The 14,682-nt window shown below is 49.1% G+C and overlaps 1 protein-coding gene across 2 annotated transcripts in view; it reads right to left on the bottom strand.

Annotated features, from left to right (window-relative positions):
* Positions 1 to 14,682, bottom strand: part of MAU2 (MAU2 sister chromatid cohesion factor) — a 31,067-nt gene that overhangs the window by 15,948 nt on the left and 437 nt on the right. For both annotated transcript variants that reach the window (XM_049642520.1, XM_049642522.1), the window contains exons 2-7: positions 6,151 to 6,168; positions 5,679 to 5,744; positions 4,923 to 5,018; positions 3,169 to 3,263; positions 811 to 838; positions 353 to 508 (exon numbers count right to left, since the gene is read on the bottom strand). In XM_049642520.1, the coding sequence (XP_049498477.1) occupies positions 353 to 508; positions 811 to 838; positions 3,169 to 3,263; positions 4,923 to 5,018; positions 5,679 to 5,744; positions 6,151 to 6,168 (459 nt within the window). The remainder of the gene's footprint in view (positions 1 to 352; positions 509 to 810; positions 839 to 3,168; positions 3,264 to 4,922; positions 5,019 to 5,678; positions 5,745 to 6,150; positions 6,169 to 14,682) is intronic.

The raw sequence follows: 14,682 nt of genomic DNA, 5'->3' as shown, positions 1-14,682 counted from the left end.
GCACCCGCTGTGTGCCAGGCACCATGCCAGAATCCTCAGTTTATTCTCATGGATTCCCAAACTGCCCTTAGATGCCTTCGACTGTCCACGCGCTGAGTGGACGTGTGCGCCACAAATACTCTTGCCATTATGCTGGGAACAGGAGACTCCCATTCTCGGAGTGCCCTCTGCTCACAGGGACAAAGCACTTGTGCCAGACCATGACAAGGTGTGGAGCAGAAGCTGAGCTCTCAACGACAGCCATGTTGTGTGGCTAGTGACAGGATGCAACCACAGAGGTGACATCTTGGCAGGAAGCCTACTCACAGCCTGCTCAATCCCCATCAGCCCTCACACGGGAGGCACTACGTACCTGCCCAGCATCCAAATAGTGGGTCACCTGGAGCACTAGGAAGAAGACACGCAGAGACTCCTTCTGGATGGGGTTCCCCTGCCAGTTCTCAACTATCTGTCCACAGAGGGTCAGCAGCGGGTGGACTTCCTGCAACTTGCGCTCCATCAGCAGCAGCTGGGGAGGGAGACGCAGGTGGTGGGAGCACCCCTTGGTGCACAGGGCTGCCCCCCTCCAGGGGACCACCAGCACCACAAAGAGGGCACAAAACAAACCCAGGGTGCCCCTTCCTTAGCACAAATCCCACAACCTGGAATGAGTTTCACTTCTGAACCCAGCAGGGGCACCAGGGCCTCGGCCTTGCTGCAGCCCACTGTACATGAGGGTCTGGGCCCCCCAGGGGGGCTGCACCATGGCAAGTGAGCAGGGCCTGGCTTCATGTCCTCCAACCAGCCCCACTCCACCCAGCCTTGACTTACCATCCCTTTGCTGAGCAGGAACAATGCCCTGGAAAAGAGAGGGTGAGTCAGTCTGTGGGGCCCTGGCATCTCCTGGGACGACTGTGCCACCCCAATGTTCATGGGGACCTAATGTGCCACTTCTGGGGATAATTAAGTGGATGACAGCAGTCCCTGGTGGTCTCCAGCCCCAGTGAGATGTGTTTTATTTACAACTGTTCTATTTTACCCTATTTGATCTTTCTTTACTATTTTTGCCTGGTTTAGATGTTCATGAGGCTCAAAAGCCCAGAAGGCATAAACAGGTGCTCAGAAAGTGTGGAGGAGCAGAGTATGGAATGGCAAGTCTGCCATAATTTCACCCTGGCTGACAGTGTAGACAGGGCTTCTGTGTCAGTGGACGGCACTGGGCAGGGGGCAAGCACACAGGCTCAGGTGCCTGAACTCAAATCCACGCCTCTACTTCCTCTTCTGAACCCTTCAGATTCTCCTGAGGGTTAAAGAGATAAACTCAGGAAGCCCCAGGCACATCAGCAGCCTCACCACCCTGTCTCAACCCTCAGGGGGCAATGAGGCCAGGAGATTTCTATAGCCAACACCGAAACCTTTTTGTAACTTTCTAAATGTGTGTGTACTGCTATCATAAGCATAAAAATTATAAAATGAGCATGTTAAGAAATTTATTATTTTTGGGGCGCCTGTGTGGCTCAGTTGGTTAGGTGTCTGACCCTTGGTTTCGACTCAGGTCATGATCTCATGGCTTCGTGTGTTCGAGTCCCATGTTGGGCTCTGTGCTGGCAGCGTGGAACCTGCTTGGGATTTTCTCTCTCCCTCTTTCGCTGCCCCTCCCCACTCATGCTGTCTCTCTCTCTCTCTCTCAAGATAAATAAAAGAATTTTAAAAAATATTTATTATTTTTAAAGGTTTTATTTTTAAGTAATCTCTCTATCCAATGTGGGGCTCAAACTCACAACCCCAAGATCAAGAGTTGCATGATCTTCTCACTGAGCTAATCAGGTACTCCAAGCTGTTAAAAAGTTGAGAACAGCCAAAATAACAGGGGAAGGAGCCGGGCCAGCCTGGCCTCAAACTCAGCTCCAAGGTGCCTCAGCATGCTAGTGTGGGGCAGGGGCTGCTGCTTTCAGGAATCCCTGTGGTCGTACAGGCCCCCAGACCCCCAGTTTGTTCAATATCAAAGTCTCCTTTCTGACAGTCTTGGCAGAATCCCCGTGTGTTCCAACTGACACCCCATCAAGTAGGTGCCATTCTTCCCATTTTCTGGGTGAGGAGATGGAGGTGGGGAGGTCACAATCACATAGCACAACAGATGCCGATGCTCCAGGCCACCACACCATTCCTTGTTGTTACTTCACGGCAGGCAGACTGTAGGGTCTACACCCAGGTCGCCCACCCAGGCCGCCTGTCCACAGTGGCACAAAAGCCTGTAAGGAGACACTCTAGAGAGAACATGTAGAGTGTTCAGCTGTCCCCATGCCCTGTAGGGCCTGTCACCATGAACCTAGTGATAGCTACAGCACAAGGGGGGCAGGGAAGGCCAGGAGTGTGGGGCCAGAGTATGTGACAGCCACCATCTCAAGGCAGGGTAGCCAAGAGGCCAAGACAGCCTAGGGGGAACTGAGTGGCTCCTCTCGGGCACTTTCAAGTCTAGAGCTCAAAGAACAGAGTCGGGAACAGTTGTTTCCCAACAATTCCATGGGGTAAGATCAGCCTTGTGAAACTTAACTTTCCAGAACCCCAATGCATACAACAGAATAAGAGCACTGTTGTCCGTGCCCGTCTACTGCAGAGGGCTCTTCTCTTCAACAGGAAAAGAGGCAGACAGACTGGACACCTTCATGGAGGGTACACAATGAAGCACCAGTGCCCTCTGACCCCTGATCCCAAGGCACCAGTCTCCAGACCTTGGTCTAAGCAGTTCTGTGGGTAACATGAACCTACGTCCCCTCTTTTACACGAACGTCCACTCATTCTGTCTCCTGTTGTACATCTAAAAGCTGGGACACTGGGGCTGCCCACAGGCACTGCCAAGCACACCACCTTCTGGGAGCACTGCTCTTGCATCTGTGCCAGAAAGGGGCCAGCCCAGCACATCATACGAACGCTTTTTATTTTAAGAGACACTACGTTCTTGCAAGCACTGAGAATGCGGGCTGCTCTCCCCTTGTCAGTAGCTTCTCCCCTCCAACTTCATAAATCGATGGGGCAAGAGATGTCTGGTGCTGCTTTAATTGCCACATTTTTTTACTATGCACCAAAGTGATCCCTCTTTCGAGCCAGAATGCCAATTCTCGTTGTTGTCCAGGACAAGATAGCCAGCTGTTTCCAAGGGGGAGAGGAGTGCGGATAGAGGGTGCCTACCGTGTATACTCAGATCCCACAACTCGGGCATACTCAGCCCCCACGCCCAGGAGGTCGCAGGCTGACACCAGGTCCTTCTCAAGCGTGTGCAGTTGCTAAAAAGGAGAGAGAGCAATGACGCTTACTTTATAGCACCTACTACCTGACCTCAGTGCTCTGTTGGTGACTTAAAACTGAACCTCCCCACACCCCAACAAAATTGTCTTAATGTCAGTTATGAGCTAAATCAACCAAATTATCACATTAATTGCTTTGGGTACAGAACTCCACTTCACCTACAGTGTACCTCATTTAAGCTTCACGGCTCACAGAGCCAGCAGTTAATACTTATGGGCATAGAGCCCTGAGACTTTGTGAGTGTGTCTGTGTGCTTTGCAGACTGCCTTTGGGGGCAGTCACTAGGGAGGTGGCCAGAGGAGCCCCAAGCAAGGAGGGACTCCCTCAGGCATTAAGTGCCTATAGATGTTTCAAACAGAGAGGCTTTAACAGGTTCAAAGGAAGGTACACTTGCAGGACCTTGGTCAAGAGCTTGGGTTCCTACATGCATGTGGTGCCCAATGACTCAGGTGACTCACAGTCTGGCTGTACAGGCAGGTGACAGGGCTGTGTCATGAAGGGTAGGTGAGAGCAGCCTGGTGGGCAGGGAGGTTCTGAGACAGGAGAGACTGGAATCCAGCCAATGAGGGGGAGGTATGGGCAGAGCCCACAAGAGGTGTCCCTCACAGTAGAGCCTACTGTCCTTCATCTTGATCCTCAGCCGGCAAGCCCCTCCACTGCAGCCAGGAAGGCCCAGCCTAGAAAGCCCCCCAACCAATTGAGTGTCTCAGAATACAGGGACGACCTATATCTGGGGAGATGAAGGGAGGACCTACACGGAGCCCAGGCTTGACTCAGGCATTCATTGCCCAATAGGTAAGTGGCAATCTCAGCTCAGTCCTTCCAAAACACAGTGGGCTACTGGCAAGAAATGCTCCCCAAACAAATTTATTTTCATTTAAAAATTTTTAAAGTTTACTTATTTATTTTAATGTTTTTATTTATTTTTGAGACAGAGAGAGACAGAGCATGAACAGGGGAGGAACAGAGAGAGAGGGAGACACAGAATCTGAAGCAGGCTCCAGGCTCTGAGCTGTCAGCACAGAGCCCAATGCGGGGCTCGAACTCAAGGGAGTGTGAGATCATGACCTGAGCCGAAGTCGGATGCTTAACCGACCGAGCCACCCAGGCGCCCCAAGTTTATTTATTTGTGAGAAAGACAGACAGTGTGAGTGGAGTAAGGACAGAGAGAGAGGGAGAGACAGAATCCCAAGCAGGCTCCACGCCACCAGCACAGAGCCTAATGGGGGGCTCGAACTCATGAATACGTGAGATTATGACCTGAGCCAAAACCAAGAGTCGGATGCTTAACTGACTGAGCCATCCAAGCGCCCCTCCCCATATTTAAATGAACACAGGCCAAATGAAGCACCAGGAGAGAGGGGAACATGAAGACAAGGCCCTGTGTCAGCCCCCAGGGGGATGGACACTCCCACCATCACCTTAGGTGCCGGCTGTTTGGGGGTGGGGGTACTGCCAAGGACGGAGGCTGGTTAGCAGGTAAAAGAAATGTCCCTGTGTCCCCACCCATGCAGTGCAGCAGCTTGAGGAGGGTCTGTGTGTCCTGGAGTTTGTTATTTGTACTTGGGGCACACCTGCCCCAAGGTCACAGCCCCTGCTGGGCCCCCATGCTTCTTGGCTGGGTCCATGGTACTCACAGCAAGCTGGAAGAGCAGGCGGCAGTGCCAGTATGGAGTCTGCTGTGAGATCTGGATCGCTTTCCGCAACAGTGGCTTTGCTGTGTCTACAGAATTCTGAAAGGAAACAGTCAAGTTTGGGAAGGAAAAAACAAGCCGGCAAGCAAGCTGGATTCCTTATGCAGCAGCTGTGGCGCCAGAAGGCCACTCCTGTTCACGCTCACCAAAGGATCTGTGGGTTGCCAATTTACTTTATTAAAAGAAGAAAAGATTTTATTGGACTCACTGGCTGGGAAGTTTTTGCATTGCTCTTAAAATAACTCCTCATTCAACTAACTTTAGTCCAAAATCCCGAACAGTCAAATTAGATGACAAATTACCATCTTTCCTGTTCTACAACCAGAGAGAGGGGCCAGGGATGTGAAGTATGTAGTCCCTGCTGCCCAGGGAGCCTCCCACGTGACTGCTCAAAGTGAGGAAAGGTGATTTTCAGCTATGCCTGAGATCACAACCAGGTTAAGAAGGCATATGGACTTGTTAGGAACTAATCACCTTAAACCTAGGAACAAGGCTGTTTCCCAACAGTCTTTGGTAAAAAGATTCTGCTGGCTTTCATTAGCAGGTGACGACTCATGGATGCTCTGTGCCAGGGCACCGGAGGTAGAAAAGTAATGGGAAGTATTAAAAGCCAGCAGAGAGGCCACTCCTGAGAGCCAGTTTGTCACTGTGCCTTTACTACAGGGAAAGTGACTTTGCTTTCAGAAACCTTGTTCTTACCTCTTGACAGTACAGCTCGGACAAAAGACTTGCTGCTTCAAACTTAACATCTTCAAACTGCTGGATCTAATAACATCCAGTTAAGGAAGGAGAGACACTGCAAAGTGGTCAGTTTACAAGGGCCACAACTTGGGGTTCTTATGTTACAGCGGCTGGTGGGAGAGAAACATCCTTGCCTGTTCTAAAACCTCAAGTTCACGTTCTCCTCCAGCAGTCCCTAGTTTTGGTGCCACCTGGGTACAGAGCTAGCTGATAGGACATACAGAGGAGCATGGCACCCAGGCATGCCATGCTGGTCCATAAGGGTGGCCACATCGAAGAAGGGATTCTTTAGGTGGGGCAAAGCCTAAAACTCTGGGGTGCTTTATGGGGGGGGGGGGCGCGTTCAAGTTTGCAATACAATCTTTATTATTATTATTTTTTTCAAACGGAGCTTTCCTTAAAGGGAACAGTACCAACAGGAAAAGGATACTTGCTGCGATATCAACCACTGAAAAGAAAAAGAAAAAAGAATTAATTCTCAAACACTTGATGCCTGCTTACTGGCTCCACTTCAGGGTTTACACAGGTCGTCCTGTCACCAAAATCTCCAGGTGCTCAGTTAAGGGGGAAGGTGACCTGCTCGGCCTGAAAGGATGGGAAAATGAGCACCTGCTCCTCCTTCGGACAGCAGTTTTCTGTCCTGCCAGCCTCCAGAGTCATATTTGGAGCCCCCTCCCACCAAAGCACAGATGCTTCAGGAGTAGAGACAGCCCCGCTGTACCACTCACTGCAGTACACTGACAGCTGGCAGACAGTGACACAAGAAATCAGTTACAACTGGAGAGTGGGTCTGCAGGTGTCAGTCCTTCCTGGAGCAGTGACACTTACAAGATGCTTATGGGGGCGCCTGGGTGGCTCAGTAGGTTAAGCGGTCAACTTCCGCTCAGGTCACGATCTCGCGGTCCGTGGGTTTGAGCCCCGCGTCAGGCTCTGTGCTGACAGCTCAGAGCCTGGAGCCTGCTTCGGATTCTGTGTCTCCCTCTCTCTCTGGCCCTCCCCCGTTGATGCTCTGTCTCTCTCTCAAAAATAAATAAATGTTAAAAAAAAAAAAAGATGCCATGGACATCTGGGTGCCTTGGTCAGTTGAGTGTCTGACTCTTGATGTTGGCTCAGGTCATTATGTAGTGGTCATGAGATTGATCCCTCTCCTTCACTCTCTGCCCCTCCTCTGCTTGTGCACACACACGTGCTCTCTCAAAACAAATGAATGGACATTAAAAAAAATCTTCCACTTTATTTTTTTTTTTAATTTTTTAATGTTTATTTATTTTTGAGAGAGGGAGGGACAGAGCACGAGTGGAGGAGGGGTAGAGAGAAAGAGGGAGGCACAGAATCTGAAGCAGGCTCCAGGCTCTGAGCTGTCAGCACAGAGCCCGATGTGAGGCTCGAACCCATGAACCATGAGATCATGACCTGAGCCGAAGTCGGACGCTTAACCGACTGAGCCACCACCGTGCACCAAAAATCTTCCACTTTAAAAGATGCTTGGAAATGAGCAAAGCTAGCCTCAGAGTGGACACAGGAGAGCTCCAAGAAGGAGTGGTGTGGGCAAAATCCAGCCAGAGGATTGTGGGGACAGTTCTAAGACCTGACCTCACTGTTCTTCTCTGCTGGCACACACACCAGCACAGGGTTCAGATGACATGCTCCCACTTGGAGACTGCTGTGCCCTGCAGTTCCACGTTCCAACAGGAGGCACTGGTGAGGGTGTGCATGGGCCAGTCCACCACATGAACTACACCAACCACACTCCGTCAGACCACCTAGGACCCAAGCATGCAACTGACACTGTCCTTGCCGACCCACTCATCCTACATTCAGAGTCTTGGCAACTGCTGGCGGGAGGATCCAGCGCCGAACAGAAGACCTTGACTCACTATGCTCTGTGGGAGAACAGTGTGTGCGTGGATGACAGCCTGGGTTGGGCCTTGAGGGTGGTGGTGTAGAAAGTGAGGGGGAGATGTCCCCAGGCAAAGCGGGAGTGGGAGATGCCCCAGGCAGAGGAGAACCCATGAAAAAGACGGAAGGCAGGAAGGTGAGGCTGGAAGGCCCAATGGATCTCTGTACCATTAACGTGGCAGCCCTGCCTATGGATCAAAATGCCCCAATACCATTCCTGGAGCCTATCTCAGTCAGAGTCATAAAACAGAAGCACCTAATCAGATCTGGGTTTAAGAGCACCTAGAGACAGCAAAGAGAATGCGAAGGGAGGAAGAGGGGCCCAAGGGGCTGCTGGTCTTAGGAACAGAGATGCCTCTGGGCCTAGGGTGAATGGTGGCTAGGAAATCGCAGAGCAGGGAAAGACTTGGAACTGCCTCTGACACCAGCTGCCTGCAAAATATAGGTGGGCCAGAAGGAGGCACTGTGGGAGCAGGTGAAAGGAATGGAGACCAAAAAAAGCCCCAGCACTACTGACAGGGGTCCTTCCTGACACACATGCACGTACACACATGTAGAGCCCAGGCAAAAGGTTTTCTGCAGCCAACTTGCGTGTCCCCTCCCAAGGCCCCCCTGCAGCAGGGACAGAAGGGGCTCAGGGTTCCCATGGAGGCCAGGCCCGTTTCAGTCAAACAGGTGACGTCAATGGAGCCAATAAATACAGAAGTCGGGGTGTGCTTTCTACAGAACCACTTCCTCCCCACAGGGAAGGTCAGTGTAGCAAGAGAGGCTCCTGAAGGCCACCAGTTGGAAGGAGAGGGCGAACCAGTGGAGGAACCTGTGTGACTGGAGACATGGTTGGGCTGGGAGAGCTACAAGACTGGCCCTTGTCAGGGCAACTCAGTCACTTTCCCCGGAATGTTAGTCAAACAACTGTCAAGGAACAAATGGCTTCACTTTTGTGTCTTTGTAACACTTGCAACATAGATTCACAAACCAGAAATATGTAGACTTCAGAAAACATACCTCACAATTGAAGTACAGAGGATACCTTATCTAAGGCTCCTATTTTATACAAAGTTGCTACCCCATCTATATTTTATGGCGTAATGCTAAAAAATAGCTTTATCTCTCCTGCCTCATGACGGGAAAGAAGCCAAAGCCAGAGCCTCTCACTGCTGGGCAGCCTGCAGGTGCCGGACAGGGATATAAACTAACATATTAGAAATTCCTGAGGTCACCTTGGGGCCCTCAGGGTAAGTGAGGGGCACCACAGAATCAGTACAAGCTATGAGGGGTGGAAGAGCTTGAATGAGCATCTCTCTCTCATGCCTGAAGATTCCATCCAGGGCTGAGAGAGTGTCAAGGCTTCTTGTACCTCAAAATACAGATAAATTTTTTTAATCAGGTTTTTAAACCACAAAAATGTACAAAAAAAGTTATCGACTGCAACTCCTTTGGGATGGAAGCTCAGCACTTAGAAGCCAGCCTGCCTCTTTCTGCTGTGTGACCCTGACTAGGAGAAACCCCTTCAGCAATGTCACTGACAAGTTGGAAGTGGTCCCTACCTCATGGGTTTGTCGAGGATCCAATGAGACAGTGTCCCCAAGAAGACCACATGCAGAGCCTGGCATGTAGAAGGTGGCAACAATACCTCAGTGATTCCCAAGCAGGAAGAGGAAGAATCAGGGGTTGGAGGGGAGGCAGGGGGACGAGTTGGTGGAACCGCGAAGGGATGGTTCCTAGACAGATTTTACATCCTGAATTCAGAGGAGACAGAGAGCGAGAGTGAAGAAAATAGAAATGAAAACAGGAGGAAGCACAGACCACACTCTTCCATGAAAATGCTTAACGCCAAGCTCTGCAAATACACTTTCTGCACAAGGTTTTGCTCCCAGCGATGGGGCGTGGAATTTGGCAGGACATGATGCGGAAGGATGAAAGATCTGCTCCAGCCATGCCTGCTGATGAAAGGCCCAGAACTAAGTCCTTTCGGGCCTTAGAAAGGGAAGCATTTAATCACTTGCTGAGAAGGTAAACCAGAGATTCTCAGGTTAAACCTGGAAGTGGGGGAGCCTGGGTGGTTGAGTCGGTTAAGTGTCTGACTCTTGGTTTTGGCTCAGGTCGTGATCTCACGGTTTGTTGGGTGGAGCCCTGTGTTGGGCTCTGTGCTGACAGCATGGAGCCTGCTTGGTATTCTCTGTCTCTCTGCCTGCCCTTTCCCCACTCGTGCTTGCTCTCTCTCTCTCTCTCTCTCACAAAATAAATTAAAGATAACAATTGATAACAACAACAAAACAAACCTGGAAGTGGAATTAACAGGCATCTGGATGACACAGTTTGGAGCTACTTTCTAAGTCAGGTAAGTGAAACCACCACTGAAAAGCAGCTCCACTCCAAACTCAAAGAGTAAGCAAATATGGCATGGATGTAGGATACCACAGTCAAAACAAATCACTGTATAATGAACGACTACCTAGATTATAGGAAATAATGCACAATTCATTCCAGAGAAGCAGCATTTATTCCTCCGTGGCATTCGAATCAGCAAAGTCTAAGGATGCTGCTGCATTTCTTGACCAAAGAATAAAGAGGAAATGTGATCAAAAGCTTAGTTAAGGGGGTATAGATCTACATCTAAGTACAGACACAAAGATTCTCCTGACTCCGCAGAGGATGTGCAAATGACTGAAATGGGACTGTTTGCTGGAACAACGGTGTAAAAATTAGCCCAGCGAAGACTGAAAATATACCCAAGAATAGGTGTTCAGCAAGAGGGAATCCCAGGTAAAAATGAAATGACAAAGAATACAGTATGAAAGAACCTGCAGAAGACAACTTCACACATTCTCTAGCCAAGAGATTTCTCAGCAAAGAGACATCTCTTATAATCATGAACTGGGACCAGGAGTCCCAGAGCAGCCCAAAATTCTGGTAACACACACACATCACTGCCAAAACCATAATCTAAAAGGGGAGACTCTCAGGTGAAGTGTCCAGTCATGCACCATAAGAGCTACAGGAGTTGTTGAGCAGACCCAGGGAGTGAAGAAGCCAGCAGGGGCTCCAAGGGCCCATAGAGGCAGGAACCAATGAGAGACCAACAGCTGTGACCTCAAAGAAAGCTGCTGAGGGGCGCCTGGCAGGCTCATTTGGAAGAGCATGCAACTCTTGATCTTGGGGTTGTGAGTTCAAGTGCCAAGCTGGGAGTAGAGATTACTTTAAAATCTTAAGGAAAAAAAAAGCAAGCAAGCTGCTGAGCAAAGGGAGAAACAGCCTCCATACCTTTGATGGAAACACTTAATGGAGGATTCTTCCAAAGTTGGTCAATTGATGAAGCCAATGGGGATGTTATAGGTTTTCTACACAGGTTACAAATGCAGTTGAGGCAGTTAGATGCTGACAGTAAGCAAACAGAGGATAAATAACCTGACTTTGTATTAAAAAAAAAAGTGATTACCAGGGAGATTGGGGATTTCTCAGAGAGAAAGCAAAAGATATGAAAATAACAGGGAAGCTGAATGCGGTACTAAGTTTAGGTGGGATTGTCTCTCTCTCCCTCTCTCTGCTCCTCCCCTGCTCTCTCTCTCTCTCTCTCTCTCTCAAAACAAATAAATAAACACTTAAAAAAAAAGTTTTACCTAAAGCACTTATAAGTTAGAGAAAACGTGTTCAGAAAATAACAGCAAGAGGAATGATCAAGGAGAAAATAGTCAAAAAATACTGCAGTCGTTTTTTTTAAAATAAAAAAAAAAAAAAAAAAAGGTTTTGGGGCACCTGGCTGGCTCAGTCGGTGGAGCATGCAACTCTATATCTCAGGTTTGTGAGTTCAAGCCCCATGTTAGGGGTAGAGTTTACTTTAAAAAAAACAAAAAAAAACAAAAAAAAACAACCTTTTTGATACTCTGTGTTGGCTCCCTGAAAAGAAACTGGAACTTCTTTGGCCATTTGCTCTTCAGAACTAGAAACAAACCACTTCTAAAAGAAGAATATATTCTGATTTTTTTATTGAGCGAGTCTGGGTAAGAACGAGTAAAAGTTGATAGCACCCTGATTTGGGGGAAATCACAGGACCAATAAAGAGCGAAGATAAAGAAAGCATGCTTATGTTGCAACACAATAGGAGATAACATACAATTGCAGAAAGAAAACAGCATGGAGAACAGCACTTTAACTGAAATCTGGACAAATTCCCAGCTGGGGATACACCCAACAGAAAGGAAGGGATTTCCAAGTATAAGGTCAGCGTGAGCTACAGAGGCGACCTTGTGGCTCTGTGGAAAACCCCACAAGATTCAGGGTTCTGTAAAATCAAGGGAAGGTGCTTCACCAGCATAAGGGTTTAAATCATGGGTCCAAAAGCCCAGTGGCTACAAGGAAGTAATCCGAGGCATGGCTGCTTCCCCTGCACAGCACTGGGTGGGCAAAATGTGACCACATACACAGCAACTATGAACCACTGCTGGAAAAAGAGTGAATGACCCTTGAGCAAGGAAGGTGGCAGAATTTGTTGTTAATCCAGAGAAGAGAGCTTTAGAACCTCAATTCACTGAAGGCACTGGGCCACCAGGCCTAAGCAGTCAGGCTCCAGCACCCCCACACCTAAGGAAGTCTGGGGCTTCATCTAATCTCAGCCTCATCCCTGCCTAGGAGAGACCTTACACTATCCAGTCACAGGATCGACCTGACATCCTGAGCTGTTCTCCAGGTTCGCTTTCCCCATCCCATTCAGGCCTTTGCTCAAATGTCACGCCTACAAATAGACTTTCCCACTACCTCTGCCAAAAAAAGCTCCCCATCAACTCCATCTCTTCACCCTGGACCATATTTTCCATGGTTCTTCTACCAGTGCCTAACCTTTTACTACATATTCAATGTTTGTCTTCTTTACTAAAACATAAGCTCACGTTGACAGGGACTATTTTAGTCATCCCTGATCCATAGCCCTTAGAATAGAGCTTGGCACCTGATGTGAGCTGAGTATCTGCCGAATGAATAAAAGGGGAAAAAAAAAAAACCTAGGGGCGTCTGGGTGGCTCAGTCAGTTAGGAGTCCGACTCTTAGTTTCTGCTCAGGTCATGATCTCACAGTTTGTGGGTTTGAGCCCCACATCAGGCTCTGCACTGATAGTGTGGAGCTTGCTTGGGATTCCCTCTCTCCCCCTCTCTCTATGCCCCACCCCTACTCGTGGTCTCTCTCAAAATAAACGTCAAAAAATAATAAGAAAAGAAAAGAAAAAGAAAAAGAAACTTCATAGAAACAATAATGACTTATTGTCTTGGCACTGAAGTTGGTGACCTTGAGCCCAGGTTTGAGCCAGTTTTGTTAATAACTTGCTGTGTAGTTTTGGGCAAATCTCTTCATCTCTCTGAACCCATACTGCCTCACTCCTAAAACAAGGGAGATGATCAAGGAAGGACTAAAGTCCCCTTCCAACTCTCTACAGTTTGCAAAGATCTGATATCTTCCCAAAGGCAATTCATTACTAGCCACAGGTGGGCCCGGATTTACCTCAGATCAGTAAGTTCTAAACATTTAATTTGATTCTTGGGGCGCCTGCATGGCTCAGTCGGTTAAGCATCCAACTGCTGATGTCAGTTCAGGTCTTGATCTCATGGTTTGAGATCGAGCTCTGCGTTGCGCTCTGCATCCTCAGCGCAGATTGGAATTCTTTCTCTTTCCTCTCTCTCTGCCCCTCCCCCACTCATGCTCGCTCTCTTTCTCTCAAAATAAATAAATAGGGGCGCCTGGGTGGCGCAGTCGGTTAAGCGTCCGACTTCAGCCAGGTCACGATCTCGTGGTCTGTGAGTTCGAGCCCCGCGTCAGGCTCTGGGCTGATGGCTCGGAGCCTGGAGCCTGTTTCAGATTCTGTGTCTCCCTCTCTCTGTGACCCTCCCCCGTTCATGCTCTGTCTCTCTCTGTCCCAAAAATAAATAAAAAACGTTGAAAAAAAAAATTAAAAAAAAATAAAAAATAAATAAATAAACTTAAAAAAAAAAATAAAGGGGCGCCTGGGTGGGTCAGTCAGTTAAGCTTCCAACTTTGGCTCAAGTCATGATCTCACGGTTCGTGGGTTCGAGCCCTGCGTTGGACTCTGTGCCGGGAGCCTGGAGCCTGCTTCGGAAGACTGTGTCTCCCTCTCTCTCTGCCCCCTCCCTGCTTGCCCTCCATCTCTCTCTCTCTCAAAAATGAAAAATAAACATCAAAAGAAATCAAAAATAAATAAATAAATAAACTTAAACTTAAGTTGATTCTTCTCAAGAAATCTCTAACCAGAATAAAGCTGGGTAAGTGGCAAATGGACAGGATTGACAGGAGCACAGTGTTCCCATGATAAGAAACAACGCCAAGGCCAGAAGAGGCACAATGACGGCCACTGTCCCACATTCTTTGAAGCACCGAGATCCCACAAGTCAAGATGGGGGGATGGGGTCTTTCTTGTGAAGGGGATAGACTAAACAGATGGTGGGAGGAAGAGAAGTCACCATGGATACAGAAAAAGCAGAAGCTTAGACATCCCCCACCCCACTCCACCAAATGGTCCTGGAACGTAGGCCCCCTGAGTTCTGCCTCCTTACAGGATCTTAACCTCTTCTCTCTGACCCTCTGCCTCCCATCTACGACTCCTGCATCAGTGATGGGGGCTTAATACCCTCCAGATACTTCTATCAGACTTCCGGGTCCAGGGAGAGGATGCCTTCTTAGGTTTCCTGAGAGACCAAACTTCAGGCTCCCAAGGGCTGCCTGAACTGTCTGAACTGTCACCTTGACCCTCCCCTATCCTGAGTCACTTCAGGAAGGAACGGTCATGATGATGCCCCCGGGGCTGAGCCCTGGAGAGCAGGAAGCTGCAGGACCCACTGGCAGATCTGGTGGCGTTCCCATGGGCGCCAACAAGATGATATCCTCCCGAAATCCTGAAGAATCTGGGGACCCTATTGCTCCTGATGAGACAACTCTCGAGTACCCTGCGCGGGGTCCTGGGGCCCTGCGTGTCACCAAAGACGTTAAGTAAGGTACAGAGAAAGGCCCTCGGGTGCCCTGAGAGGCTGGCGGTTTCGGGGTCCTGCTGCTCGTCCTGAAG

This window comes from Panthera uncia, chromosome A2, assembly GCF_023721935.1.
Source record: "Panthera uncia isolate 11264 chromosome A2, Puncia_PCG_1.0, whole genome shotgun sequence".
Taxonomy (NCBI): Eukaryota; Metazoa; Chordata; class Mammalia; order Carnivora; family Felidae; genus Panthera; species Panthera uncia.
Note: the sequence above shows the minus strand (reverse complement) of the source record. Positions and strands in the feature narration are given on the sequence as shown.